At 42.2% G+C, this 24,475-nt stretch overlaps 1 protein-coding gene across 1 annotated transcript in view; it reads right to left on the reverse strand.

The window, feature by feature from the left end:
• PSPC1 (paraspeckle component 1) overlaps positions 1-24,475 on the reverse strand; it is a 58,880-nt gene that overhangs the window by 27,173 nt on the left and 7,232 nt on the right. Inside the window, exons 3-5 of the mRNA XM_056132960.1 lie at positions 16,481-16,576; positions 11,028-11,224; positions 2,364-2,448 (exon numbers count right to left, since the gene is read on the reverse strand). Of these exons, the coding sequence (XP_055988935.1) occupies positions 2,364-2,448; positions 11,028-11,224; positions 16,481-16,576 (378 nt within the window). The remainder of the gene's footprint in view (positions 1-2,363; positions 2,449-11,027; positions 11,225-16,480; positions 16,577-24,475) is intronic.

Genomic DNA, 24,475 nt, shown 5'->3' on the forward strand with positions numbered 1-24,475 from the left:
GATTGCTCCAGAGCATCCCAGATGGTAACCCCAAGCACTTCCAGAAGTAATTCCTGAATGCAGAGCCAGGAGAAACCCCTGAGCATTGCAGGGTGTGAGCCAAAAATCAAAAAAGAAACGAAAAATACATAAAACATTCATTTTTCCCAGGTAAAAATGTTAATACTGCTTACCAAAGACCAAAATTTGAGAATAAGTAGGTCTGAATAAAATCGTCATAGTTCCAAGACATACACTAATATATAAATCAGAATGAAAACATTGAAAGTGTACCTGTCTCCATACTGTGAATAAACTTTTTCTTTTTCGTTTTTCCCCTTTTTCCCTTGAGAATGCTGCTTCCTAGCCACAACAAGGACTTAAATACTTTTATAGCATTTTCAAAAACATATATAATTTGACCTTTTTCATATTCCCAAATTATGGCCTAGAAAACTTTTTTCTCCCCTTTTTAAAATTTTAGGGCCACAAACAGCAATACTCAGGGTTTACCCTTGGCTCTGTGCTCAGGGATCACTCCTGGCAGGCTTAAGGGATCACGTGGGATGCTGAAGATTGAACTTGGGTGAGAAATAGCTCTACCTGCTATGCTATCTCTCTGGCCCTGGTCTGGGAAACTTTTAAGAGTAACATGAATCTGGGTAGGACATTTGCCTGTGTGCAGCCAACTGGCATTTCACATCATCCCCAGGCACTGCCAGGACTGATCCCTAAGTAACCCCTAAGTTTGGAGCAACCCCTAAGTAGTGTGGATCATACACTCAGCCAACCTTCCTTACTGAAACTTTTTAAGTTGAGCATACTGTTATTTTGGTTGGTTGGTTTTGTTTATAGGTCAGACACAGCACTACTCAAGGATTAGCCCTGGCTGTTTACTCAGAAATCACTCTTGGGACAACTTCTGATGGACCATATGCAATGCCAGGATCAAACCTGGGTCAGCCACATACAAAGCTTACCCACTGTACTCTCCAGGCCCGTTTGAGTTTTTGCAGGGTGGGGAAGGGGGTAATCAAACCCAGAGTCTCAAACATGTAATGCATGGGCCTTACCTCCAAGCAGGTTCTGAGATTTTTCAATGCCCATATCCTGCCACCTCCGCCCTCCCTTTTTTGGGGGAGCCCACACCCAGTGGTGCTCAGACTTACTCCTGGTTCTGCAGTCAGGGGTCACTCACTCCTGGAGGACTCAGGGACCATATAGGGTGCCAGAGATAGAACCTGGGTCTTCCGTGTACAAGGCAAGCACCCTTGTATCACATCCACTGTACTATCTCTTCACCAGCCTGCTTTTTAATCATATTTTCAAATCTCATAGGTCAAAAAAATGTAGTCAAATTTTCAGGGATGGGGGTGGGGGTAGCGGGCTGGAGTGATCGTACAGCAGGCAGGGCGTTTGCCTTGCACACGGCCAACCCAGGTTCAACACCCGGCATCCCATGTGGTCCCCCAAGCACTTCCAGGAGTAATTCCTGAGTGCAGAGTCAAGAGTAGCCCCTGAGCATCACTGGGTGTGACCCAAAAAGAATGGAAAAAATAATTGGGGCACCAGGAGATTACTACAGAGGTTAGGTTACATGTCTTCCACATGGCACCCGCCAGTTCATATGGTCCTGGAGGGCCCCTAGGCATCCCTGAGTGATCCTACCCGGCCGTTCCTGGAACAGAGGAGTCTAAGTAGAATTCAGCATCTTCAAGCCCTAGCATTCAACTGTTTGGGCTGTCGACCAAGAATCATCATGAATGAACTCTGAGTCCCTTGTGTACCACTTGGGGTGTCCAGTTTTCAATTTGAAATGTAATAAAAAATTTTCATAAACACAAGGAATGTAATACTGTTAACTGTTTTAAGCTCTCGAGAAAATTAAAAGACATTTTAATACCCTTGGATAAGAGAGAGGGGGCTCTTGAAGGGAGGGAAAGAGGAAGGAGAACCACAAAGGTCAGAGGGAGACTGCTTTGGTCATCGTAATCCATTCTAAAATTATGCACAATAATGCCCAAATTTCTTATATAAATTCACACTATAATCAAATTGTAAATACCCAACTAAAATAATCATATACTCTCATGGAGTTAATTCCACATGGTGGCAAAACAGACAATTGTTTTGTATTATTTCTCCCTGTATTTTCCAACTGTACAATGTTTATAATGAGTAGTAGTAAATAAAATCTACACAATTTCACATTAGCATGATTTTGGTCTTTGTGGGATGTGGGGAACCACAGTCAGTGATATTCAGAAGCTCCTCATGGTCCCAGGGACCTACGGAGAGTCAGGAATCCAATCTGGAATACCCACTTGCAAAACACGCACTCCAGTCCTTTTAGTATCATCCCCCTTCACCACTGATGCTTTTACCTCATTTGTATTTGCTTCCTTTTTTGGAGCTCTTGGTTCCTGAGTTCTTCCAAGCGTCTCAGTTCTTCCTGACGCCTCATTAGATCTAAAAATATTGATCACACATTATTTTTGTTCACCTTTCTGTATTTTTACAGACAAAAACATCTCCTATGATATATGCGCCTAAATTCTCTTTTCACCTATAATATCTTGTTCTAGTCAGTCTATAAGCTGTGATATAATTTGATAAATTATACCTAATCAGTATCATTTATTAACTGATTCTTGGGCATGAAAGAATAAAATTTATCCTGAAGTTGAAAAATGAAAATCCGTCCAATAAAATTACTGTAAGAATCCTCTTGAACTAAGTTGATTATTTTATGAAGGAAGACGGTGCGGACATAAGGCCTGGGGCCAGAACAATTGTACAGCAAGTGGGGTATTTGCTTTGCCAACCCACATGTGATCCCTGCCATCCAATACAATCTTCCAAGCACCACAAGGAGTGATCCCTCAGTGCAGAGCCAGAATAAGCCCTGAACACCACTGGGTATGGCCAAAAGAAAACTAAGCTAAAAGGTAACAAGACCATTTAAACAAAAATGTATTCCAGCATTGGGGCTGGAGCAATAGCACAGCGGGTAGGGTGCCTTGTACACGGCCAACCCAGGTTCAATTCCCAGCACCCCATATGGTCCCCTGAGCACCGCGCAGGGGTAATTCCTGAGTGCAGAGCCAGGAGAAACCCCTGTGCATCGCCCGGTGTAACCCAAAAAGAAAAAAAAAAGTATTCCAGCACTGACCAATCTTGGATGTATCATAAAAAACAGAGGGTAAGACATAAGAGTGTACTTACACATCTGAGAACTAAAACTTCCCAAATGTTTCAACACTTTGTACTATCTTTCACGTGTGTGTCTCATAAATTATTTTAAAATACTAAATTAAGGGTCAGAACAATCACACTGCAGGTAGAGAGCTTGCCCTGCACACAGCCAACCCAAGTTCAATCCCTGGCACCCCATATAATCCAGGAGCACCCCCAGGAGTGATGCCTGAGTACAGAGTTAAAGGAGAAAGCACTGAGCACCAATGGGTGTAGCCGAAGACCAAAAAAAACATAAAATATCTGGGTAGGAGAATTACTAATTCCTCTTTTCTTCCTCTTAACATGTGATCTAAATTTTCTGGAATGAACATAATTTATCAACTAAATGTTCTTAATAAATAACAATCTTCAGTTTACTTGAAACAATATATAATGTAAATTACTCTAGTTATAATCTGTGTGAAATAACACTGGTAACTCTAGTAAGGCAAGCATCAATGTCTTAATATAGAATAATAATCTTCTGCCACCATTTACTCACTAGAAATTTAATGTCTAACAATCAAAGAAAAAAAGACAGATACATAAAAAATGGCCATTAAGTTTTTATATGGTCAGTCAAATTAATCCTAATTCCAAAGCACTTTATCTAACAATGTTCAAAGCCACCTGAGAACTTAAAAATTAAAGACACCTAAACCACTCCCTCCTGGGTAAGTGGCACTTCCAACTCCCAACTCTAAAGTTCAGGCTGAGTCTGCACAACCCTGCCTTTCAGGGTCAGCCTAAGCAGTAAGCAGGTGCAGCGGCTCCCTAACTCTCCAGCCCTGCCTAGGTCTCAGTCACGCCCTTATATAGGATCCCCAGAAGCCCTCACCTTCAGTCACACCTGTCTCTGCCCACTCCAGGTTTGAGCTTTGGTGCCCCACCTCAGCTGAGGTAGCAAATAAACAATAACAATCCTAACAAGATGGATGCTATAACAGCACCAAAGTAAATACGAAATGGCAGCATGCTAGTAGTGTTCAATCCAAAGTGGAAATGATTTACCACCTAATTAAAAACAGTATCTGGGGCTGGAGCGATAGCACAGCGGGTAGGGCATTTGCCTTGCAAATGGCTGACCCAGGTTCGATTCCCAGTATCCCATATGGTCACCCAAGCACCACCAGGAGTAATTCCTGAGTGTATGAAACAGGAGTAACCCCTGTGCAACACCGGCTGTGACACAAAAAGAAAAAAAAAAAAAAGAAAAAAAGACTTAATTCTTAAAAAAAAAATAAAAAAATTTTAAAAAAAAAGAGTATCTTCAGTACTAATCTCAAAGAGACTGCGCTGAGTTGTCCCAGGTGGCAGTCTCCAGGTTAAGCCCTCTGGAGCTTTCTCAGGATGAGGGCAGGCCAAGGCCCCACCCTACAAAGAGGCTCAGCGCCCACCCATTCCTAACATCCCTGCTCCATGAATAAGCTCGATGAGACGCATGCTGCTGAACAGCCCAAGTTTCACAGCTCCCTGAGGACACATTGACACCAACTCCACAGTCCTTACAGCCTGGGAGGAGCACGGCAAATGTGATGGAAAAGCTGCATAGAGCGTACAACACTAAGCTCAAAGAGAGAAAACACAGAAAACTCACCCAGCGCCAAACAGCTCAGTCAATCTGCAAAGATTTTTATCACACTACTGTGAGATATATATTGTAAGAAACGATATAGAATAAATTCCTTTGTGCCTGCAAGGAGGGCAGACTTACAGGGTGGGTAGGAAACTGGGGATATTGGGAGAGGAAGTCACACTGGTGTTGGGACTGACGCTGGAAAAGTGAATACCTAGAACAATGGTATTAGAAACACTTTATAAGTGCCAATGTCAAAATGAAGCATGAAACATTAAAAACTTTGAAGCAAGAACCAGAGAGTACAGAGGGGAGGCCCATGTCTTGAACAACAGTGACCAGCACCCCAGGTCCCCAGTCTCCAATAGAAGTGATTCCTGAGCAAAGAGCCAGAGCAAGCCCTGAGCACCACAATGTATGGCTCAAAAAAACACAATACAATAAAAACATCTTGTGGGTGACTGGGTGGGAGAGGTGGGAGGGATACTGGGATCACTGTTGGCGGAGAATGGGCACTGGTGGAGGGATGGGTACTCGATCATTGTGTGACTGAAAAGAACAAAAGTAAGCACAAAAATCTGTAACTGTATCTCAAGGTGATTAATTTAAAAATAAAAAGTTAGGGGGCTGGAGCGGTAGCATAGCAGATAGGGTGTTTGCCTTGCATGCGGCCGACCCGGATTCGATTCTCAGCATCCCACATGGTCCCCCAAGCACCGCCAGGAATAATTCCTGCAGGAGCCAGGAGTAGCCCCTGTGCATTGCCAGGTGTGACCCAAAAATAAATAAATATTTTTTTAAAAATCTTGTTAAGGAAAGCCTTTTGGTATATGAGGGATAGACCAAGTGATTCTGACATGCCAATTCAGAAGTTACCTAACAATCTATAAATATGAAGAATATGACCCAGAATATGACCCATGCTTTGCATACCCTTGCACTACAAAAAGTATCGCTAATCATCTAAAGGCATGCAAAGACACGAAGTTTCAGTCCAAGCTCTACACGTTACCTGACCAAACATTTTAAAAAGGCTATGTAACAAAAAATGATTTAAAAAACACATAAAGCTATATAATAAAGGACTAGCTCAGAAAGCTGAGCTCATACTTTCAATTCAAGAGGAAAAGGTTTGATCCCCTCTTTTCAATGAGGTCCTGAAAAAAATGAGAGGTAAATTGATGCATCTTTTATCATTCAAGCAACAGTTTAAAATAAAAAGACCATATAATATTCCAGAATGTACTCAACCAATGCTTTCCATGGACTTTTTTTGGAGGCAGCACAGCTGGCAGTGGTCAGGTCAGGGTTTTGCCTGCTACACTATTTCTCTGGCCTCAAATGGCCCTTTTAAAAAGAAATCATGACAGGGAGCTGAAAAGACAGTACAAGGTTTAAGATGTTTGTCTTAACACACAGCCAACCCAACACCAAATAGGAATGACCTCTGAGCACAGTCAGGAGTAGTCCCTAAGCACAGAAGAGTATGAGCCCTTCCCTAAATAACTAAATTAAAATATACATAAAGCAATTGTTATAAGGTTGTGGTATGTCCAATAAAAACCAACACCAAAATCTGCTAAAATGTATTAAATCTTATAGCCAAGTTATAACAAAAGGGAAACTATGTGAATGAACACAGAGGAGCTAAACTACTGAACAGAATTATAAACATTCAACAAACTATCTTGCAGCCATTTAAAAATACTTATACATAGATTTACGTGAAAGTATACAAAAGGGAAAGAAAAGAATAAATAGGGTTTTCAGGATTATATTTAAAAAGTATACACACATCTACTGACACAGCTGATCTCGATAGAGTATAGTGGGTAGGGTTTCCTGCATACATCCAACTGGACTCCATCACTGATCCCACATACACCACCAGAATGATCCTGAGTACAGAGCCAGGAATAAACCCTGAGCAGTCTGGAATGACCCTTTGACAAACAAAAAAATCTGACATGATTTCTCCATTAAAGGATTTAATAAAAAGTCATTCATCCAAGAAGATGGATGAATTGAAGAGAAAAATGAAATGGTATAGCTCCAGAAACTACAGATGTCATACGTAATCATGTAACTCAATGTGGGTGGTGTTTTAAAATAAATGTTCTAATGATTTATCATCAGGAAATGATTAGCTTGAATACATACACCCGGAGAACAGACTTTTTTAACTTTTATTAGTGAGCACCATGAGGTACAGCTGTAGACTTACAAATTTTTGTGCTTGGGTTTCAATTACACAATGACCAAATACCCATCTCTCCACCAGTGCCCATTTCCCACCACCACGGATCACAGTATCCCTCTCTCACTCCCCCATCCCACCCTGCCTCTGTGGCAGGGCATTCCCTTTTGGAGAACGGACATTTTTAAAGTAAAAAGGAGTCTAAATGAAATAAGCTGTTTTACAGCAGCACGTGCTAGTGAGGCTCAATCCCACTTGATTCCCTGACTCCCAGCACCATGGGTGTGGCCCAGGTGTGACCCTAGCACTGCAGAATTCTTGCCCCTGAGCATCCCCGGGATTGTCCTGTTTGATTAAAACAACACTTACAAAGCAGGAAAAATAGGGGAAGCTGAGAAGTTTGGATGTACATGTAGTTAGGTACAGTTACTTCCAGATTTGAGATAAAACTACTTCTGTGCGAGGTGCAAGGGGGAAGCAGCAGAGTTGCCACACCTAGTATGACTCAGGGGCACGATATTCAGATGTGGCTTCCACAGGTGCTGGGGGTCCACGCAGTACAAAAAATCAAACCTGGGGTTTCTAAACGCAAAGCCTGCACTCCAGCATGTTGAGCAATGTCCTAGAATCAGGTCTGAGCTTGTGTAAGTCAAATAACAAGTTTCTGTAGAATCGAATCACCCACTCAGATACACAAACAAAATACACTTTTAGAAATATTGAATAGGGAGGTGGAGAGACAGTACAGAGACACATTAAAAGCTTGCCTCACACACTCCTAATCTGGATTCATGATTCCCAAGCACTTTCAGAAGTGATCCCTGAGCACAGAGAAAAGAGTATATCCTAAAAAAAAAAAAGCCGAATAAAATATAAAATTGCAAGGGTTGTAAAATACAATGGGGAGAGCATTTACCTTGCACACAGACAACCTGGGTTCAATTGTCAGCACCCCATATGATCCTGAGTCCATGCAAAAATAATCTTTAAGCAGAGCCATGGGCTGGAGCAATAGCACAGAGGTAGGGCGTTTGCCTTGCACGCAGCCAACATGGCCGACCCAAGTTCGATTCCTCCGCCCCTCTCGGAGAGCCGGACAAGCTACCGAGAGTATCTCGCCCCCACGGCAGAACCTGGCAAGCTCCCCGTGACGTATTCGATATGCCAGACACAGTAACAACAAAGTCTCCAATGGAGACGTTACTGGGCCCACTCGAGCAAATCGATGAACAACGGGAAGGCCTTTACCTTTTACCTTTTAAGCAGAGCCAGGAGACATATAAAATGGGAAAAGAGAAAAAGGTACAAACCTTTTTAGTATGTTAACACTGAAAAAAATCGACTACCTTACAATTTTTGTTAATCACAGCATATATTTCAGCAGACGTAATCTCATGAGAAAAAGTAGATTTCACCAAGCAATGTACCTAATATCACAAACCAAATATTTCTAACAAAAACTTTAAACACAACAAAATTGAAAGTTCACAGAAAATTATTTTGTAAAGTCAATCTGCTTCAAAAGACTAAATGTCCTCAGGGGTTATAATGTATTTTCCTAATGGTTCACAATTGCTCGAGGCCTAAGAAAATGTAATTATTACTGTGAATACCTCAGTGCATTGTATAGCTTATATTAAATATATGCAGAAGTAATAGCACTTAAACTGTTGGAACAGCAACAACATTAGTGGTTTCAGATACAATCAAAGTTATTTCCTAACTATGGTACCACTGTAGCACTGTCCTCCCGTTGTTCATCGATTTGCTTGAGCGGGCACCAGTAACGTCTCCATTGTAAAACCTGTTACCATTTTTGGCATATCGAATACGCCACGGGGAGTTTGCCAGGCTCTGCCATACGAGCGGGATACTCTCGGTAGCTTTTCGGGCTCTCTGAGAGGAACAGAGGAATCGAACCCAGGTTGGCTGCATGCAAGGAAAATACCTTACGCCCTGTGCAATCACTCCATCCCTCCTAAATATGGATAGTTAGAAAATAAAGTTTAAGGAGAAAACAATCCAAATTGTACAGAAGTGCTAAAGCAAGCATGAGACCAAAAACAAAATTCATGTTTCCCAGTTAATGCTTATGTGTAACTAAACTTAAAAACTACAAAATAGGGTCCAGAGATAGTACAATGGGTATGGCACTTGCCTTGCACACTGCCAATCCAGGTCGAGTCCCCACCACCACATATCCACATACGGTCCCCTGAGCACCCCCAGGTGAAGCCAAAACAAACAAAAACTACTAGAGACAGTGGAAGAGATAAATGCCAGAAAAAAACGGGAAATTAGGAAATTATCTGAGTAATTAAACAAACAGGGCTGGAACAATAGCACAGTGGATAGGACATTTGCCTTGCATGTGGCCAACCCAGATCTGATCACCAGCATCCCATATGGTCAGTCCCTCGAGCACCGCCAGGAGTATTTCCTGAGTGCATGAGCCAGAAGTAACCCTTGCGCACTGCCAGGTAAGACCCAAAAAGCAAAAACAAGTAAATAAATAAACAAAAAGATGGAAGAGATAAAATAAAAATACAGAGAGATGAAGGCTAGAGTTTGTAGGACACTTGCCTTGCATATGGTCAATCCCCCAGTATTTCATGCATCAGGTGTGATGCCTGAGCACAGAAAGGAAGACTAAGCCCTAAGAACCAAATGTGATCCAATAACCAAGCCTCCCTCCCATCCCCCCACTCAAAAAAAAATCCTCTACGGCTATGTGGATGGATCTGCTAAGTATGTTGAGTGAATCAGTGAGTGAGAGAGGAACAGTCAGAACCAGAATTATCTCTGTCTTATGTAGAACATAAAGACATTTCCTAGGGCAATATCAAATGCCCAAAGGCAAGAGAAAGGAAGAGCAAGAGAATTGGTATTCAGTAGGAAGTCTGCAGCTGGGCAGGGGAATAAATCAGTGATGAGAACACTAAGATATTCACGGAGGGGAAATGTGCTTGCTTCAGGAACGTTGTACACATGAAAATCACAAATACCTTTGTAATTTTGCAATTAACAGTAATTCAATAAATTTTTTTAAAAAATGAGCACTGAGGGGCTGAAGCGATAGTACAGCAAGTAGGGCGTTTGCCTTGCACATGGTCAACCCAGGTTCGATTCCCAGCATCCCATATGATCCCCTGAGCACTGAGGGTAGTTAAGTCCTGAGTGTAAAGTCAGGAGTAACCCCTGTGCATTGCCGGGTGTTACCCCCCCCACCCCAAAAAAGCACCAAATAAAAAAACCAAGAGGGCGGCTAGAGCGATAGCACAGCGGGTAGGGCATTTGCCTTGCACGCAGCCAACCCAGGTTCGATACCCAGCATCCCATGTGGTCCCCCGAGCACTGCCAGGAGTAATTCCTGAGTGCATGAGCCAGGAGTAACCCCTGTGCACTGCTGGGTGTGACCCAAAAAGAAAAAAAAATAAAAACCCAAGAGGGAAAGGATAAAAATGAGCTGAGTATATATTTAGTTTACCATATTAACTATCTGATACACGAATTCTGTCACCTGTTATGACTGCTATTCTTAGGGCGTGGGAGGCACAGGCAACAGGATCAGGGATCACTCCTGAAAGGTTTGGGGAACGGTCTGCGGGGCTAAAGCTCTAACCCAGCTCAGCCACATGCCAGTAAGTGCCTCACCCACTATCCCATCTCCACAACCCTCAGTTATAACTGCATTCAACAGCCATACTCATCGGTAGCCTGTAACATATAATTGTCTTTAAGCCAGTATTTGTCCTGATTCTTTCCACCAAGCAAAAGGTGATGTAACCTCATAACACATGAACCCACATATTGTGCTGTTCTTTTTAAGAATAGAAATGTGTATCTGCTACTAGCAATATTTAATATGCTTAATTATCAACAATCTACTTATAGTATTTTTCTTCATGAAAAAGTACATGGCTGCCCCTACAGAGAATTCCAACTATCTCTGATCTCTCTGAATATGCAACTAAAATAGTAATAGGTAACTCATAAAAAAAAAAATTATACCACATCTAAGTAAGAATGCATTTTTACCTTGTCTCATCAGCATTAACTGGTGTTCATGTCTAGCTGCTTCCATTTCTGCCTCCAGCTTCTCTTTGGCTTCTCTAATATTTCTATCAACCTGCTCACGCTGCTGCTTTTCCATTTCATCAAGAGCCTTCCATCGAGATGCATACTCAAATTCAAATGTACCAGGTTGAGCAAATCGTGGTGGCTGTTCTCTTTCCCTAAGTTTACATTCAAAAACATACAGAAATATAAGTCAAAAACATGGAATATAACAACAAATGAGAAAAAGTGCAACCATTTGCCAAGCACTTAACAATGTTCAGAGGCCTGTGTTAAGAAAGTAATTACCCCGTGGCAATGTATTACCATACATGATTTAACAAGCCAAAGTTTTGGAAACTGTCTATGGATGCCTGATTATGCTGTGTAATCAGGATTCAAACCTAAGTGATAATGCTACAATGCAAGTCTCACTTCTAATAAGACTTTTTTTTGGTTTTTACTTAATTACAATAAAGCAGTCTGCAACATCAGAATGAAATATGCCCTAAAGGATTATGTACCGATTGTTTTTTTCTAAAAGCGTTTTGCCAAAGAAAATAAATTTAATGTTTGGGCCACATCCCACAGTGCTCTTAGTCCTGGTTCTGCACTCAGGGTCACTTCTTAGTGGATCAAACTGGGTCAAACTGACAGAGGATCACACCTGGGTCATTAAGGCGAGTGTCTTCCCCACTGTACTTACTATCTGGCCCTGCTAAAGAAATTCTTGAAAAAAGTTGAGACAGAAAAAAAAATACCGGAAACATAGGAGAAGTAAATCTGAATGATAAAACCATAATTATTCCTCTTATATGATAGTTGTCTAACTGAAAAATTCTACCAATTAAAATCCATTTATAAAAGGTAATAAAAATTAAGGACAAATAATATAAAGCAACTAGTGTTTACTGAACGTTTATGTGCGACATGAACTAGCTAAACCAAAACAAAAAAACATAATTTACTACAGTTGTAGTTATTTATTTCCCTTGCTTTACCAAGTCATAAACTCAAAATGTTAAGGATATGGAATAAGTCTGTTAACTATACCTCACTTAACACAGTCCCATGCACAATGTATACAATGTTTATTTCTTGAATGAATGAGCAAATACCAAAAAATTTTCTCACAAAGACCACTGAATGTACCTGAAATTCAAACAAAGTCTTCAATTATTCATATCTATCTTAACTTCTATTTTAAAATATTAATACTAAGTGGGAAGATCCTGGAGTCAGTCTCTGGCATTGCATAAACTCCCAAGCAAAAGACACGTGCTACAAAAAGTCTTGATACTGGGTCAGAAAAATATTATTATATATTATATATTACACTACACAAGGGCTAGAGAGATATATCATACAGTAAGAGTTGCCTTCGGGATGGCAAACCCCAGCTGGATCCCCTAAGCACCACATTGTGGTCCCCCAAGTACCACTAGGAATCTTGAGCACAAAGCAAGGAGTAAGCCCTGAACACAGCTGGGCACAACCCAAAACCTACCCTTTAAAAAAAAGTCTTTGGGGGACAGAGTGATAGATTAACAGGTAGGATTTGCCTGGCACAAGGTCGACTTGGGTCCGATTTCTAGCAACCTATATGGTCCTTCAAGACCGTCAGGAATGACCACTAAGCAGTGGTCAATGACAACTCAGGAACAAGCTCTGAGCACCACCAGGTGTGGCCCAATAAACAAAGTCTTGGTATCAAAATAATCCTTAACCCACCAGTAAGTGCAAACACACCTTGCAATTATAAACTTACTTTTTCTTTCAGAGTGGGAAGAAGATGGTGGGTATAACCAATTTATGCAATAAAAGAGGAAGTAGCCACAAAGAAAAAGAGCGAGAAACAGCATCAGATGGTAGCTATGATCCAGGTATTCAATACCTAAAAATCAATGTGAATTTTCCCTATTTGAAAACAAGAACAAGCCAGAACTCAATGGGCTGGAACACACGCTTTGCACGTAAGAATCCTGGGCCTGATCCCTGTCACCACAGTCACCCAACCACTGCCAGGAGCAAACTCCAAACAACACTGATGTAAATCAAAACAATTTTTTTCCTTTGACTCTGCCCCGCCTTTCCACACATCTTTAAGATAACCAAACCATCCCACAAATGTACAAAGAAGAGCTCCTTATCCTCCTCCTCCAAATCTATCCCTACCATACTCCTCCTGGTAACTATACTTTTGTTTACTTCCATTAACCACTTTTCAATGGATAATAATCTCAATAATCTCATAAAAGATAATCTCTCATGGGAACAGAAGATAGTACAGCAGGCAGGGCACTTAACTTACACACGGCCAACCCAGGTTCAATTCCTAGCACCCCATGTGATCCCCTAAGCACTGCCAGCAGTGACCCCTCAACACTAGAGGCCCTGCACACTACAGAACAAAATAAACATATCCCCATACCCATCAGCAAAATCAAGTTTCTTTTCACACTATATCCAAGGATTGGGGAGACATCTCCAAGACTGGAGTGTATGACTCACAAAGTCCTGAGTTCGATGTCCCCACACAGCACATACTCCCAAGCACAGAGCCTAATTGCTAAGGCTATAGCCCTGAGGGCCCTAGCAGCCCAGCCCAGCCCAGCATCTAACAGGTAGAATGGCCCTGAGTTCCCAAGTATCGTTGGTGGCTCCCCTCCAAAGAAAATGAAAATAAGAGACGCAAAGCATATCCAAAATCTGACCACTTCTCACCGCTCCGCCTGACTACTCCATGTCAGCAGCTCCTCATGATGCCCATGGCTCTTCCAATGGCAAAAAGGCTCCTGTTAGTCACTACAGCGCTTCTTCCTTTCTCATAAAAGGTTCAGCAATCTCCTTTCAACATGTTCTATCTCAATCAGATTCTGACTGCTTTTTCCCCTCACTGAAGATACTAATGCTAAAACCATCTCTGTACTCTTCCTGAGAAAGGTCAATAGTAACGGCTCCAATGCCTTTAGTAACACTCTCCTCTCTGCTGAAATTGCTATCCCGACTGCAATTCTGAGAACTGCATGGCTCCCTTCCTCCTTTAGGCTACTGAACCAAATGTCACTTTCTCAGGTAGGCAACAACAACATTGAACTTAAATGAACAGTAATGTAAATGAGGCATGTTCCTCTGATTCCCAACAACCATTTTTCATCCTATCTCTGTTCTTTATTTTTCCTCCCATCACCACTGGCTTTCTATCCTCATGCAGCATGAATTTTAGGTCTACTACCAACAGTAAGTACAGACCAAGCATTTGCCTTTAGACCAGCGACAAGGGGCCCAAGAACTTGGAAGGATCAGAGTGCATAACTGACAGGCTGGGTCCCAGAACCACATGGTCTATGTGACTATGACTCTGGAGGTGGGGGTGGCCCCCAGCCCTGCTGAACCCAAGCCATTATCAGACCAGTATGACTAAGATAGGCCCTGGACCCCTGAGAACTGCTTGGGAAAACCCAAAAATGAAGCAGCACTGTAGCACTGTCCTCCCATTATTCATAGATTTGCTCGAGCGGGCACCAGTAACCTCTCCACGTGAGACTTCTTGTTACTGTTTTTGGCATATTGGATACACCACGGGGAGCTTGCCAGGCTCTGCCTGTGGGCGAGATACTCTCAGTAGCTTGCCAGGCTCTCCGAGAGGGACGAAGGAATCAAACCTGGGTCAGCCATATGCAGGGCAAACGCTCTACCCACTCTGCTACTGATTGATGTTAATGCTATTCAACAGCATTAATATCAATCAACATTAAAAGTAACATGTAAAAAACATCATTTTCACACTGTAATGAAGAAATTTTTTTTTATGTTGGGTTAAAACCCCAGGCCTTATACATGCAATACATGTACTCTACCATAAGTTAACATCTGTGACCAAGACGATCAAATCTTGGGGATTGAGAGATAGTATAGCAGTTAGGGTGTTTTGCCCAACAAAGTTTGAACCACAGCACCACATGTGGTTCCCTAAGTCCAGCCAGGAGCAATCCATGAGCACAGAGCCAGGAGTTAAGCCCTGAGCACCACCATGAATGGCTCAAACACCAAAAACAAAAGAACTACCAAATCTGAAAATTCTCATTTTTTTGTTGAGCATCGTGCACTTTAAAAGATACAGTATTAACAGAAATATATTCTTTACAGCAATTGCCAATAAATAAACAGCAATTGTTAATAAACTTCAAATACACAAACCCTTAGATCTAAATCTTTAAGAGCTCACTTGAATTTTCATTTTGGGGTTGTGGATTTAAAGGGGTCCACTTTTGGCAGTGCTTGGAGGACTACACAGTGTAGAGATGAAGCCCAAGACTCGCTTATGTAATCTAATACTGAGCCATATCCCTAGCCCCACAAGTGTTATTTTTTTCCCAAAAAATAGATCTTCTGGGTCCAAGAGATACTAATGGAGTTCAAGCCTTGGCACCTCTGGACCACATATGATACGGGAGTGATCACTAAGCATAGAACCGGGAATAAATCCTAAGCATAGCTGGGTGCAGCCTCAAAACATCGAAGTATTTCCTACCACTTCATAACCACTATATTACCTTTGGTTCACTGCTTATTGTGTTATCTAAACCATTAAAAACATTTTAGGGGTCCAAAAAACAGTACAGCGAGTAGGGTGCTTGCCATGCAAATGGCAAAGTCAGGTTTGATCCCCGACATTGCATATGGCATAGTCCCCCAAGCACTGCCAGGAGTAAGGAGTAATTCCTGAATGCAGATTCAGGGATAAACCCTGAGCACTGCCAGATTTGGTCTAGAAATAAAATATATATACACATATACATATGTTTGCCTCATGAGTATAAACTGTTCAAGTTGTACTATAGCACCTAGAACAGCATGAATTACAAAGGCATTCCAGTATCTATAAAACTGATGCCTGCAAAATATGCTAGTCTTACCTATTAAAGTCTTACCTAAACAAGGAATAGTTTAAAAAACATTTTGTGAGTACAGACAACTTCTATTAAAATATTTGCATCACACTAGGTGAAAAGGCAACAGGTAAAAAATATGCAACATTTTGTAAAAAGCCAATATTTCCATTTTCACCTCTAAGGAGTTCTTACTCATCCTACTTACTACCTTTTTTTATTCTCAACAACCAACCCCCCTCCCATCTTCTTTCAACTTACAATACACCTGCAATTTATTAAACAAAGTTTTTCATAATACATAGATTTCAGTGTCTCTAGATTACTGAAATTTTCCAAGTTACATCCTTGCCCAGTTTAAATTTGTCTAAGTAATGGTTCAGTCATGTAAGAAAACCAATACACAATGTAGATAACACTCCTACTAACCAGACTGAACAGGAAACTCTACAGAATGTTAAATAATCAAGTATCTAACACTTCCTAACAAGTATAGTGCAATACCTAAGCACCATTAATAGCATGCATCTAATAAAATCTTACTTATGGTACTGCTGCGTTTTCTGCATTAGCTTCTCTGGCAAGCCATCTTCATCGTCGAACTGTTCCATAGGCTCCACAATGACTGGACGAGGAGTTCTAAGAGGTCAAAAGCATTAATAATTATTATTTTAATTTATAGTGTCTAGAACCAATATAATAGTAGCATTTTCCTCACATTTCTATGGTATGCAATTAAGAAATGTGGTGTTCAGAGGAATGTTTCAGAAGTCATGGATTGTACAGACTGACAAAGTCAGTCAAATATTTATTGCACCAAACACAGGTGACAATCGAAGAAGAAATGTAAGATTATAAGGTCTATTCACCGTGACAGGAAAGTAAATCAAAATTACAAACCCATACAACTCACTTTTAGGGTTAACTTTTTTGTAAAGTACAAAGAAAGGCCAAGGAGCTAGCTATAGTGGACTGAACACAACTTTGCATGAAGGAGGCCCAGGTTCAATTCCTGGCACCACACGGCCCTCCCAATAAGAAAAAGAGAAGCTAGTTCCTAGTTTCTATAAGAGGTATGACCATCCCCTGCAAACTGCCACCTCTGCACACTTGACAGCTTTCCCCCCTGCTTCTGGCCGACTTGCTCAGTCTTTCTAAAACCTAAAATGAGGCCTACAACTTATGAACCAGGAAAGGCTGGAGCAACAGTATTAGAGAGTAGGGCACTTGCCTTCCAAAGTGGCCAACCTAGAGCGATAGCACAGTGGGTAGGGCGACCCGGGTTCAATCCCTGGCATCCCATATAGTCCCCCAAGCACAGCCAGGAGTAATTACTGAGTGCAAAGCCAGGAGTAACCCCTGAGCATTGCTGGCTGTGACCCAAAAGGCAAAAATAAATAAATAAAGTGGCCAACCTGGCCAGCACCTGATATGATCCCCTAAGCATCGCCAGAAATGATCCCTCATCACCTCCAGGTATGGCCCAAAAACCAAGTTATGAACCAGAACATGACATTCAAAGAAATTCGGAGAGGAAGATAGGAAAAGAGAATGCTGAGAGATGTGACCCGCAAGTTTTGCAAGCAGGATGCTGGGTTTCAAATCCTACACCAAATGATTTCGTAAACTCTGCCAGGAGCATCCCCCCCCCCCCCCGCCCCCAAGTGCTGTTAGGTACGGCCCAAAAGCCAAAAAACAAATCTTAGAGGAGCAGGAGCAATGGGTAGGGTAAAGCCTTGCACATGGCTGACCCAGAGTACCTGAGCCTGCCAAGGGTGATCCTTGAGTATGAAGCATAAGTAAGCTCTGAGTACATCAGATGTGCCAAATAATAAAACAAGAATCAACAAATGTAACAAGTCACAAAATAGCTAATAGAGGAAGCAGTAAATTATTTCTCTACCCTCCCTCCCGTATTAATAAAAATGAAAGGACCAAAGCTGAAGCATAAGCTTCGTATGCTGAAGTCCTGAGTTTTCTTCTTTTCCTTTTCTTCCCTGCTTTTTCGGCTACACCAGACTGTGGTTTTGGCTCTATACTCAGGGGTCACCTCTGCCAAGGGTCAGGGAACAGTATAAGGTGCCAAGGACTGGTCACATGTAAGACAGGAACCCTACTCCTGCTATACTCTCTCCAGCCCCAAGAGCCCCAAGTTCGATCCCTGGAACTACATTCCCTCTGCTCCCACCTCCCCCAGCAATGCCAGACCAGTCAAAAAAACAAATAAGTAAATGAAAGAATAAAATCAAAGAGCTGGGGAGAGGGGTCAAAGGGTTAGAGCATTTCCCAGGTTCAATTCCTAGCCCTATGTGGTGTTTGAGCACTGCGTCAGAACATCCCCCAACCCTCCCTCAAAAAAAGTAAATGAAAGGGACAGGGCAGAGAAACAAGTCAATGAGCTAGGATACATGCTTAGCACGCACAAGGCCTGGATTCAATCCACAGCACGTATAGTCCTTTGACACCCAAAGTGACCCTTGAGCACTAGAAATATCTGCTGAGCACCACTGGGTGTGGCCCCGAAAATTAAAAAAGATAAAAGGGTCTCAAAGAAAAATGAGGCAAACAGTACTGCTACATATTAACAAGAATTTGACTTAAATTAATCATTATATTCCGGGTTGGAGCACAGTGGGGAGGGAGGGAGGGAGGAGGGAGATAAAAAGGACTGGGCTGGAGTGATAGCACAGCAGGTAGGGGGTTTGCCTTGCACGTGGCCGGGTTCGATTCCCAGCATCCCATAGAGTCCCCCGAGCAGCGCCAGAAGTAATTCCTGAGTGCAGAGCCAGGAGTAAGCCCTGTGCATCGCCGGATGTGACCCAAAAAAGCAAAAAAGACCAAAAAAAGAAGAAAAAAGATAAAAGGGAAAGCAAGGAGTCAAAGAGAGCAGCTACAACAGGGCACTTTCCTTGCACACAGCTGATCTGCGTTTTATTCCCCACACTGTAGGATAACACTGGTATCTCCATTCTCCTCTGCCACCGGGAGTTTAGGATTTTTCAGGGGATACCCAACACAGCGCTCCTGAAGAATCACCATTCCTCTGTGGAATGTAGCACTGAACATTTTAGTATGACACTGGTATGTCCTGTTTCCCTTGCCACAAGGAAATCAGGTTTATCACAGTGCTCCTGAGGTACTTCCATTCCATTGTGTTCATCTGTAAACTCTTCTCTATGCTCTCCTCCCCAACCAATTAATCAACTTTTCCCCCTAATCAGACTCTGTTAACTTCTACGGTCAGATTCCTCAGAAATCTAGGATTTTGTGTGTGAGTGAAATATTGTCTTTCTCCTGTCCTTACATCTTTTGAATAGTTTATTTTAAAGCAATGTCTTTTTGTACGGACAAAGAAAGATACAATTTTATGCTTTTGTAACTTGGGAGTTAAGATTCCGAATAATATTCCCTCCTGAGCATCTGCTTTCTTGACTTAAGCCTCAGTTGCCCTTAGTTCCTAGCACCCCAAAAGCAGGGTCCCAACAAGGGACTGAATGGACCCAGGACAAGCTTTAAGCTACCCTAGCATCAGAATGGGCCAGCTCAAAGTGCCACGATAATCAACTATAAATTGAGAGCATGGTCATGGACAAATGCTGTCATGATCCAAAAGTAATGAAAAGATTAGGACCCTGCTATGGATAGGAAAGACTAATTTGGCCTGAGCACTGTAGTCTGAGATCGAGATCCCCAGGAGAGAAATTCTATAAGCTTAATGTATCTCTTACTGTGTCCATACAAAATAACTAATATTATGAATGCGTGTTTGTTGGACTAAGGAAAGGAAAAACCACCCATAATTGGAATTTCAGTCTTGAGAGAGCTGGATGAGAATCTGTCCTAGAAGAATCTTCCCCTGACAGAAGGACTTTAGACTTTATCTCGCTGATTGTGACCACATCTGTGTATAAACCCCAACTCCTGATGCTTTGGGATCTAACTAGGCTGTAAGAGAGGGTTGGGGAACCCAGAACCAGAAGGAGAAAGGGATTCCAGAGCCAGAAGGAGAATGAAGGGGGATCAAGGAGGAGAATAAAGTAGCATCGGGGAGGAAGAAGCAGAGGGAGAAGCAAAGTAAATGGAGTGAGTAGAAATGAGATTGGAATAAACTGCAAGTGACACCAACCAGCTTGGCCCTCATTCCTTGCTTTGCTTGCCCATCTCCATCGACCTCCCCCAGTGAGGAAAGAAGCGTTGACTACCAAACACAGGCGGCAGGAGAGATACAGAGCCGTGGCCCTTTTTTCTGTTTACACACCACACTGCATATGGTTCCCTGAACTCCCTTGCCCCCCCAGGAGTGATCACTGAGCAGAGCCGGTAGTAAGCCCTAAGCAGTCAGGGGGAAACTCCAATGATCAAACTATAAACTAACAGATATAAAATGTCTAATGCACTGCCGAACTCTTGAAACTGTTTTATTCAAAAAGCTACATATATGTGTGTGTGTGTGTGTGTGTGTGTGTGTATATATATATATTTAAAATGGTTGTGCTTCCCCTTAAGCCTTCCATTCCCTGCACTTGGGAGAATATCTTTGTTTTCTCTTTTCCATAAACCAACACTTTCCTTCAACTCCAGCATGGAGTTAGCCTTCTCTATACCTTAAATAAATGCTCGCTTAAAAAATAAAATAAAATTCATCAATGCTATGCTGTAATTTAAAAAAATATTACTAACTCTTGGAATTTTATTTTTTTTGTTTTTTGCATCGTACCCAGCGATGCACAGAGGTTACTCCTGACTCTGCACTCATGAATCACCCCTGGTGGTGCTCAGGAGGCCATGTGGGATGCTGGGAATCGAACCCGGGTTGGCTGCATGAACGGTAAACACCCTACCCGCTGTGCCATTGCTCCAGTCTCAACACTTTGAGTTTTAAAAAGGGGGAAGCAGCGAGGACTGTTAAGGCTCCTGTGTGCAACCCAGATTCAAACCCAGGCACCCAAATTAGTTTCCTTCACTCATTCACTAATTATTGAATTATTACAAGGTGACTGTGTGGCCAGAAATTACTAGAATACAATTGATGGGATTATGGTGCTAATTCCCTAAACTGTTAAGGCTATGCAAACTCCCAATCTAACCTCCATGAGGAAACAAAAATAACATTTTTTCAAATCCAATACCCAATACCCTAAAACTTCTTAGTTATCTCAATCAAGATGGCCAAACTATCAGATTCAAAAAAAGGGGGAAGGATTGCAACAAAATGGGAGTAGGGGTGGGGAAACGACATGACATGGGGACACAAGGGGGCCAGGATGGTGGTGTGAGAGTACAGCAGGTAGAGTGTTTACCTGCATGTGGCCAACCCAGGTTTGATCCCCAGCACCACACAGTCTGCCGAGGCCTATCAAGAGTGTTACCTGGGCACAGAACCAGGAGAAAGCCAGTGCACCACTGGGTATGTGCCCAATTAAAAAATAAATCAGGGGGGCTGAGGCAATACAGCGAGTAGGGCGTTTGCCTTGCACGTGGCCAACCCAGATTTGATTCCCAGCATCCCATATGGTCCCTTGAGCACCGCCAGGGGTAATTCCTGAGTGCAGAGCCAGGAGTAACCCCTGTGTATCTCCGGGTATGACCCAAAAAGCAAAAATAAATAAATAAATAAATCAGGGGCTGGAGGGGAGGGCGTTTGCCTTGCACACAGGCAACTCAGGTTTGATCCCCAGCATCCCAAATGGTTCCCTGAGCACTGCCAGGAGTAATTCCTGAGTGCAGAGCCAGGAGTAACCCCTGAGCATCGCCGGGTGTGACCCAAAAAGAAAAAAAAAAACAGTAAGGCAATAATCAGAAGAACTTCTACTTTTAATCCAGTTTTAAAACCATGATAAATATAAAAATTTCCTCACAGGAAAACTGACAAGTCACCATTAAAATGACAACAGGGATCCTATACCCTGTAGTCCTCTGAGCACAAAGCCAGAGTAAGCCCTGAACACCTCCAGGTATAGCGAGACACACACACACAAAAGATAACAAGTTTCAGATTGGAGAGATTACACACAGGTTAGGGCACTGGTCTTAACTGAGACCAACCTCAGAACCCCATTCTCTGAACACTACAAGGAATGACCCCTGAGCACAGAGAGTTGTGGCCCCCACTCCTCCAAACCCACTGTTAAAATAGATACTAGGTTTGGGCTGGAAAAAGAGCAGATAGGGCATAAAAAATGTACGTGATCTATGTCCTGTCCATCTTTTTTTGTTTTGGGGCCACACCTAGCCATACTCAGGGGTTACACCTATGTACTTAGAAATCACTCCTGGTGGTGCTAAGGGGTCTATATAAAATGCTAGGAAATCACACACGGGTCAGCTATGTACAAGGTCAGCTATGTACAGCTTTGTACATAGCTTACTATTTCTTTGAACCCTGCTTTTAAAGATTTAAAAAAAAAAAAAGGTAAAAGTCAGAGGCTGGAGCGCTAGTACAAAGGGTAAGGCGCACTTGCCAGAGTTCCCTTCCCAGCATCCCATATGGATCCCACCAAACTAATTCCTGAGTGCAAAGCCAAAAGTACCCCTGAGCACCGCTGGGTGTGGCCCAAAATTTTTAAAAAATACGTAGAATAGAGTCAAAGAGCTCAATAGGCTGGAGCATCTGTTCTGCATGCAGGATTTCTGGTTTGATCCCAATACTGCCAAGAGTGAACTCCAAGCACTGAGCTGGAAGTAACCTGAGCACCAACTGAATATGGCTCCAAAAACCAATATATTAAAAAAATTGACAAAAAAATTTCAAGAGGCACTTCACAAAGGATATGAAACATCGGAAAACAGAAATGGCCCCCTGTCACCACTTCACAAGAACAGGATGCTGCTCAGTCTTCCCAGGTAGACTGGTCAGGACTGACAACTCTGGCACCTTCTTGGAATCTAAGCGGACAGGTTCCCCTTTTTGCGTGAAGGCCCAGCAGCTCCCAGCCCAGCTCCATAACTGAACCTCACCAAACTGCCAAGCCACCAAATTGTCCCAGATCTAGTTTGCAGACCAAGTAGCCACAAATGCAGTCAAGCAACACCTCAAATGTTGTCATTCTATGAACCCAGCAGGCTCACAGATCTAATAGGAAAGCTGCAGAGAATCCCACCAAACTCAATGAGCCTAAACAATGACACAGAGCACGAACCAGCATAGCAGATCCTCAGACTATGACTTTAGTAACATTATTGTTATCATAAGGATCACAAATTGAATCTTAATGATCTTAGATTTGATAACTCCATTTGCCTATGTGTTGTACTTTTGTGTTGTTAATAAATATAATCTGATCATGCCTGCAAGGGGCAGGCCAGGACAATGGGTGCGAAACTGGAGACACTGGTGGAGGGAAGGGCACACTGGTTGTGGGACTGGTGCTTGAACATTTAATCCTGAAACCAACTGCATTATCAACAATTTGGTAAATAATGGGGTAATAACAACCATTTTTAATTTTTTTAAAAGTAAAAAAAACAGGGGCTGGAGCACAGCGGGTAGGGCGTTTGCCTTGCACACGGCCAACCTGGGTTCAATTCCCAGCATCCCATATGGTCCCCTGAGCACCGCCAGGAATGATTCCTGAGTGCAGAGCCAGGAGTGACCCCTCCCTGAGCATCGCCAGTTGTGACCGAAAAAGCCAAAAAAAAAAAAAAAAGGTCATAAAACGAAAAGATGACCATTGTTAAAGTAAAATTTCATCCACAATCTGAACATACTAAAAACTGAAATATCAAATGTTTATGTGACTATGGAACAACTGAACTCTCATTTACTGCTGGTGAGAATGTAGAATGGAACAACATTCAGTTGAACATACATACCACTGCACTGTGGCACTGCTCCTATTGTTCATCGATTTGCTCGAGTGGGCACCAGTAATGTCTCACAACAAATTGTGAGACTTGTTATTACTGTTTTGGGCATATTGAATATGTCACAGGAAGCTTGCCAGGCTTTGCTGTTCAGGAGAGATACTCTTGCTTGCTGGGCTCTCTGAGAAGGGCAGAAGAATTGAACCCAGGTTGGCCACGTGCAAGGCAAATGCCCTACCCACTGTGCTATCGTTCCAGCCCTATTTATATAGTAAGGGTAGAAAAAAAATAACAAGAGCATGCTGGAAGAATTTTATAATATATGTGAAAACACAATTAGAAGTGCCAATGTAGCACTTGCTAAAATCTCAGGGATAAGATGAATGAGATGTTACTGGTGCCTGCTCGAGGAAATCAATGAACAATGGGGATGACAGTGATGTGAAAATGTATTATAATCTATAAAATATATATTGAAATATAACATAAATATAAAAATCATAGCAACATAATTTTGTAACTATAAGAAGTCTTAAAGACATGTTCATTTGCTCAGTGATTTCACTTTTTTTTTTTACTTTTCTACTGAATCACTGTGAGATAGACCCTTAAAAAGCTGTTCATGATTGGATTTCAGTTATACAGTGTTCCAAAACCCATCCCTTCACCAATGTACATTTCCCAGCACTGGTGTCCCCAAGTTCCCACCCATCCCCACACCCCCCACCTCTCACC

This window comes from Sorex fumeus, unplaced genomic scaffold (assembly GCF_029834395.1).
Source record: "Sorex fumeus unplaced genomic scaffold, SorFum_2.1 ptg000095l, whole genome shotgun sequence".
NCBI classification, from domain to species: domain Eukaryota; kingdom Metazoa; phylum Chordata; class Mammalia; order Eulipotyphla; family Soricidae; genus Sorex; species Sorex fumeus.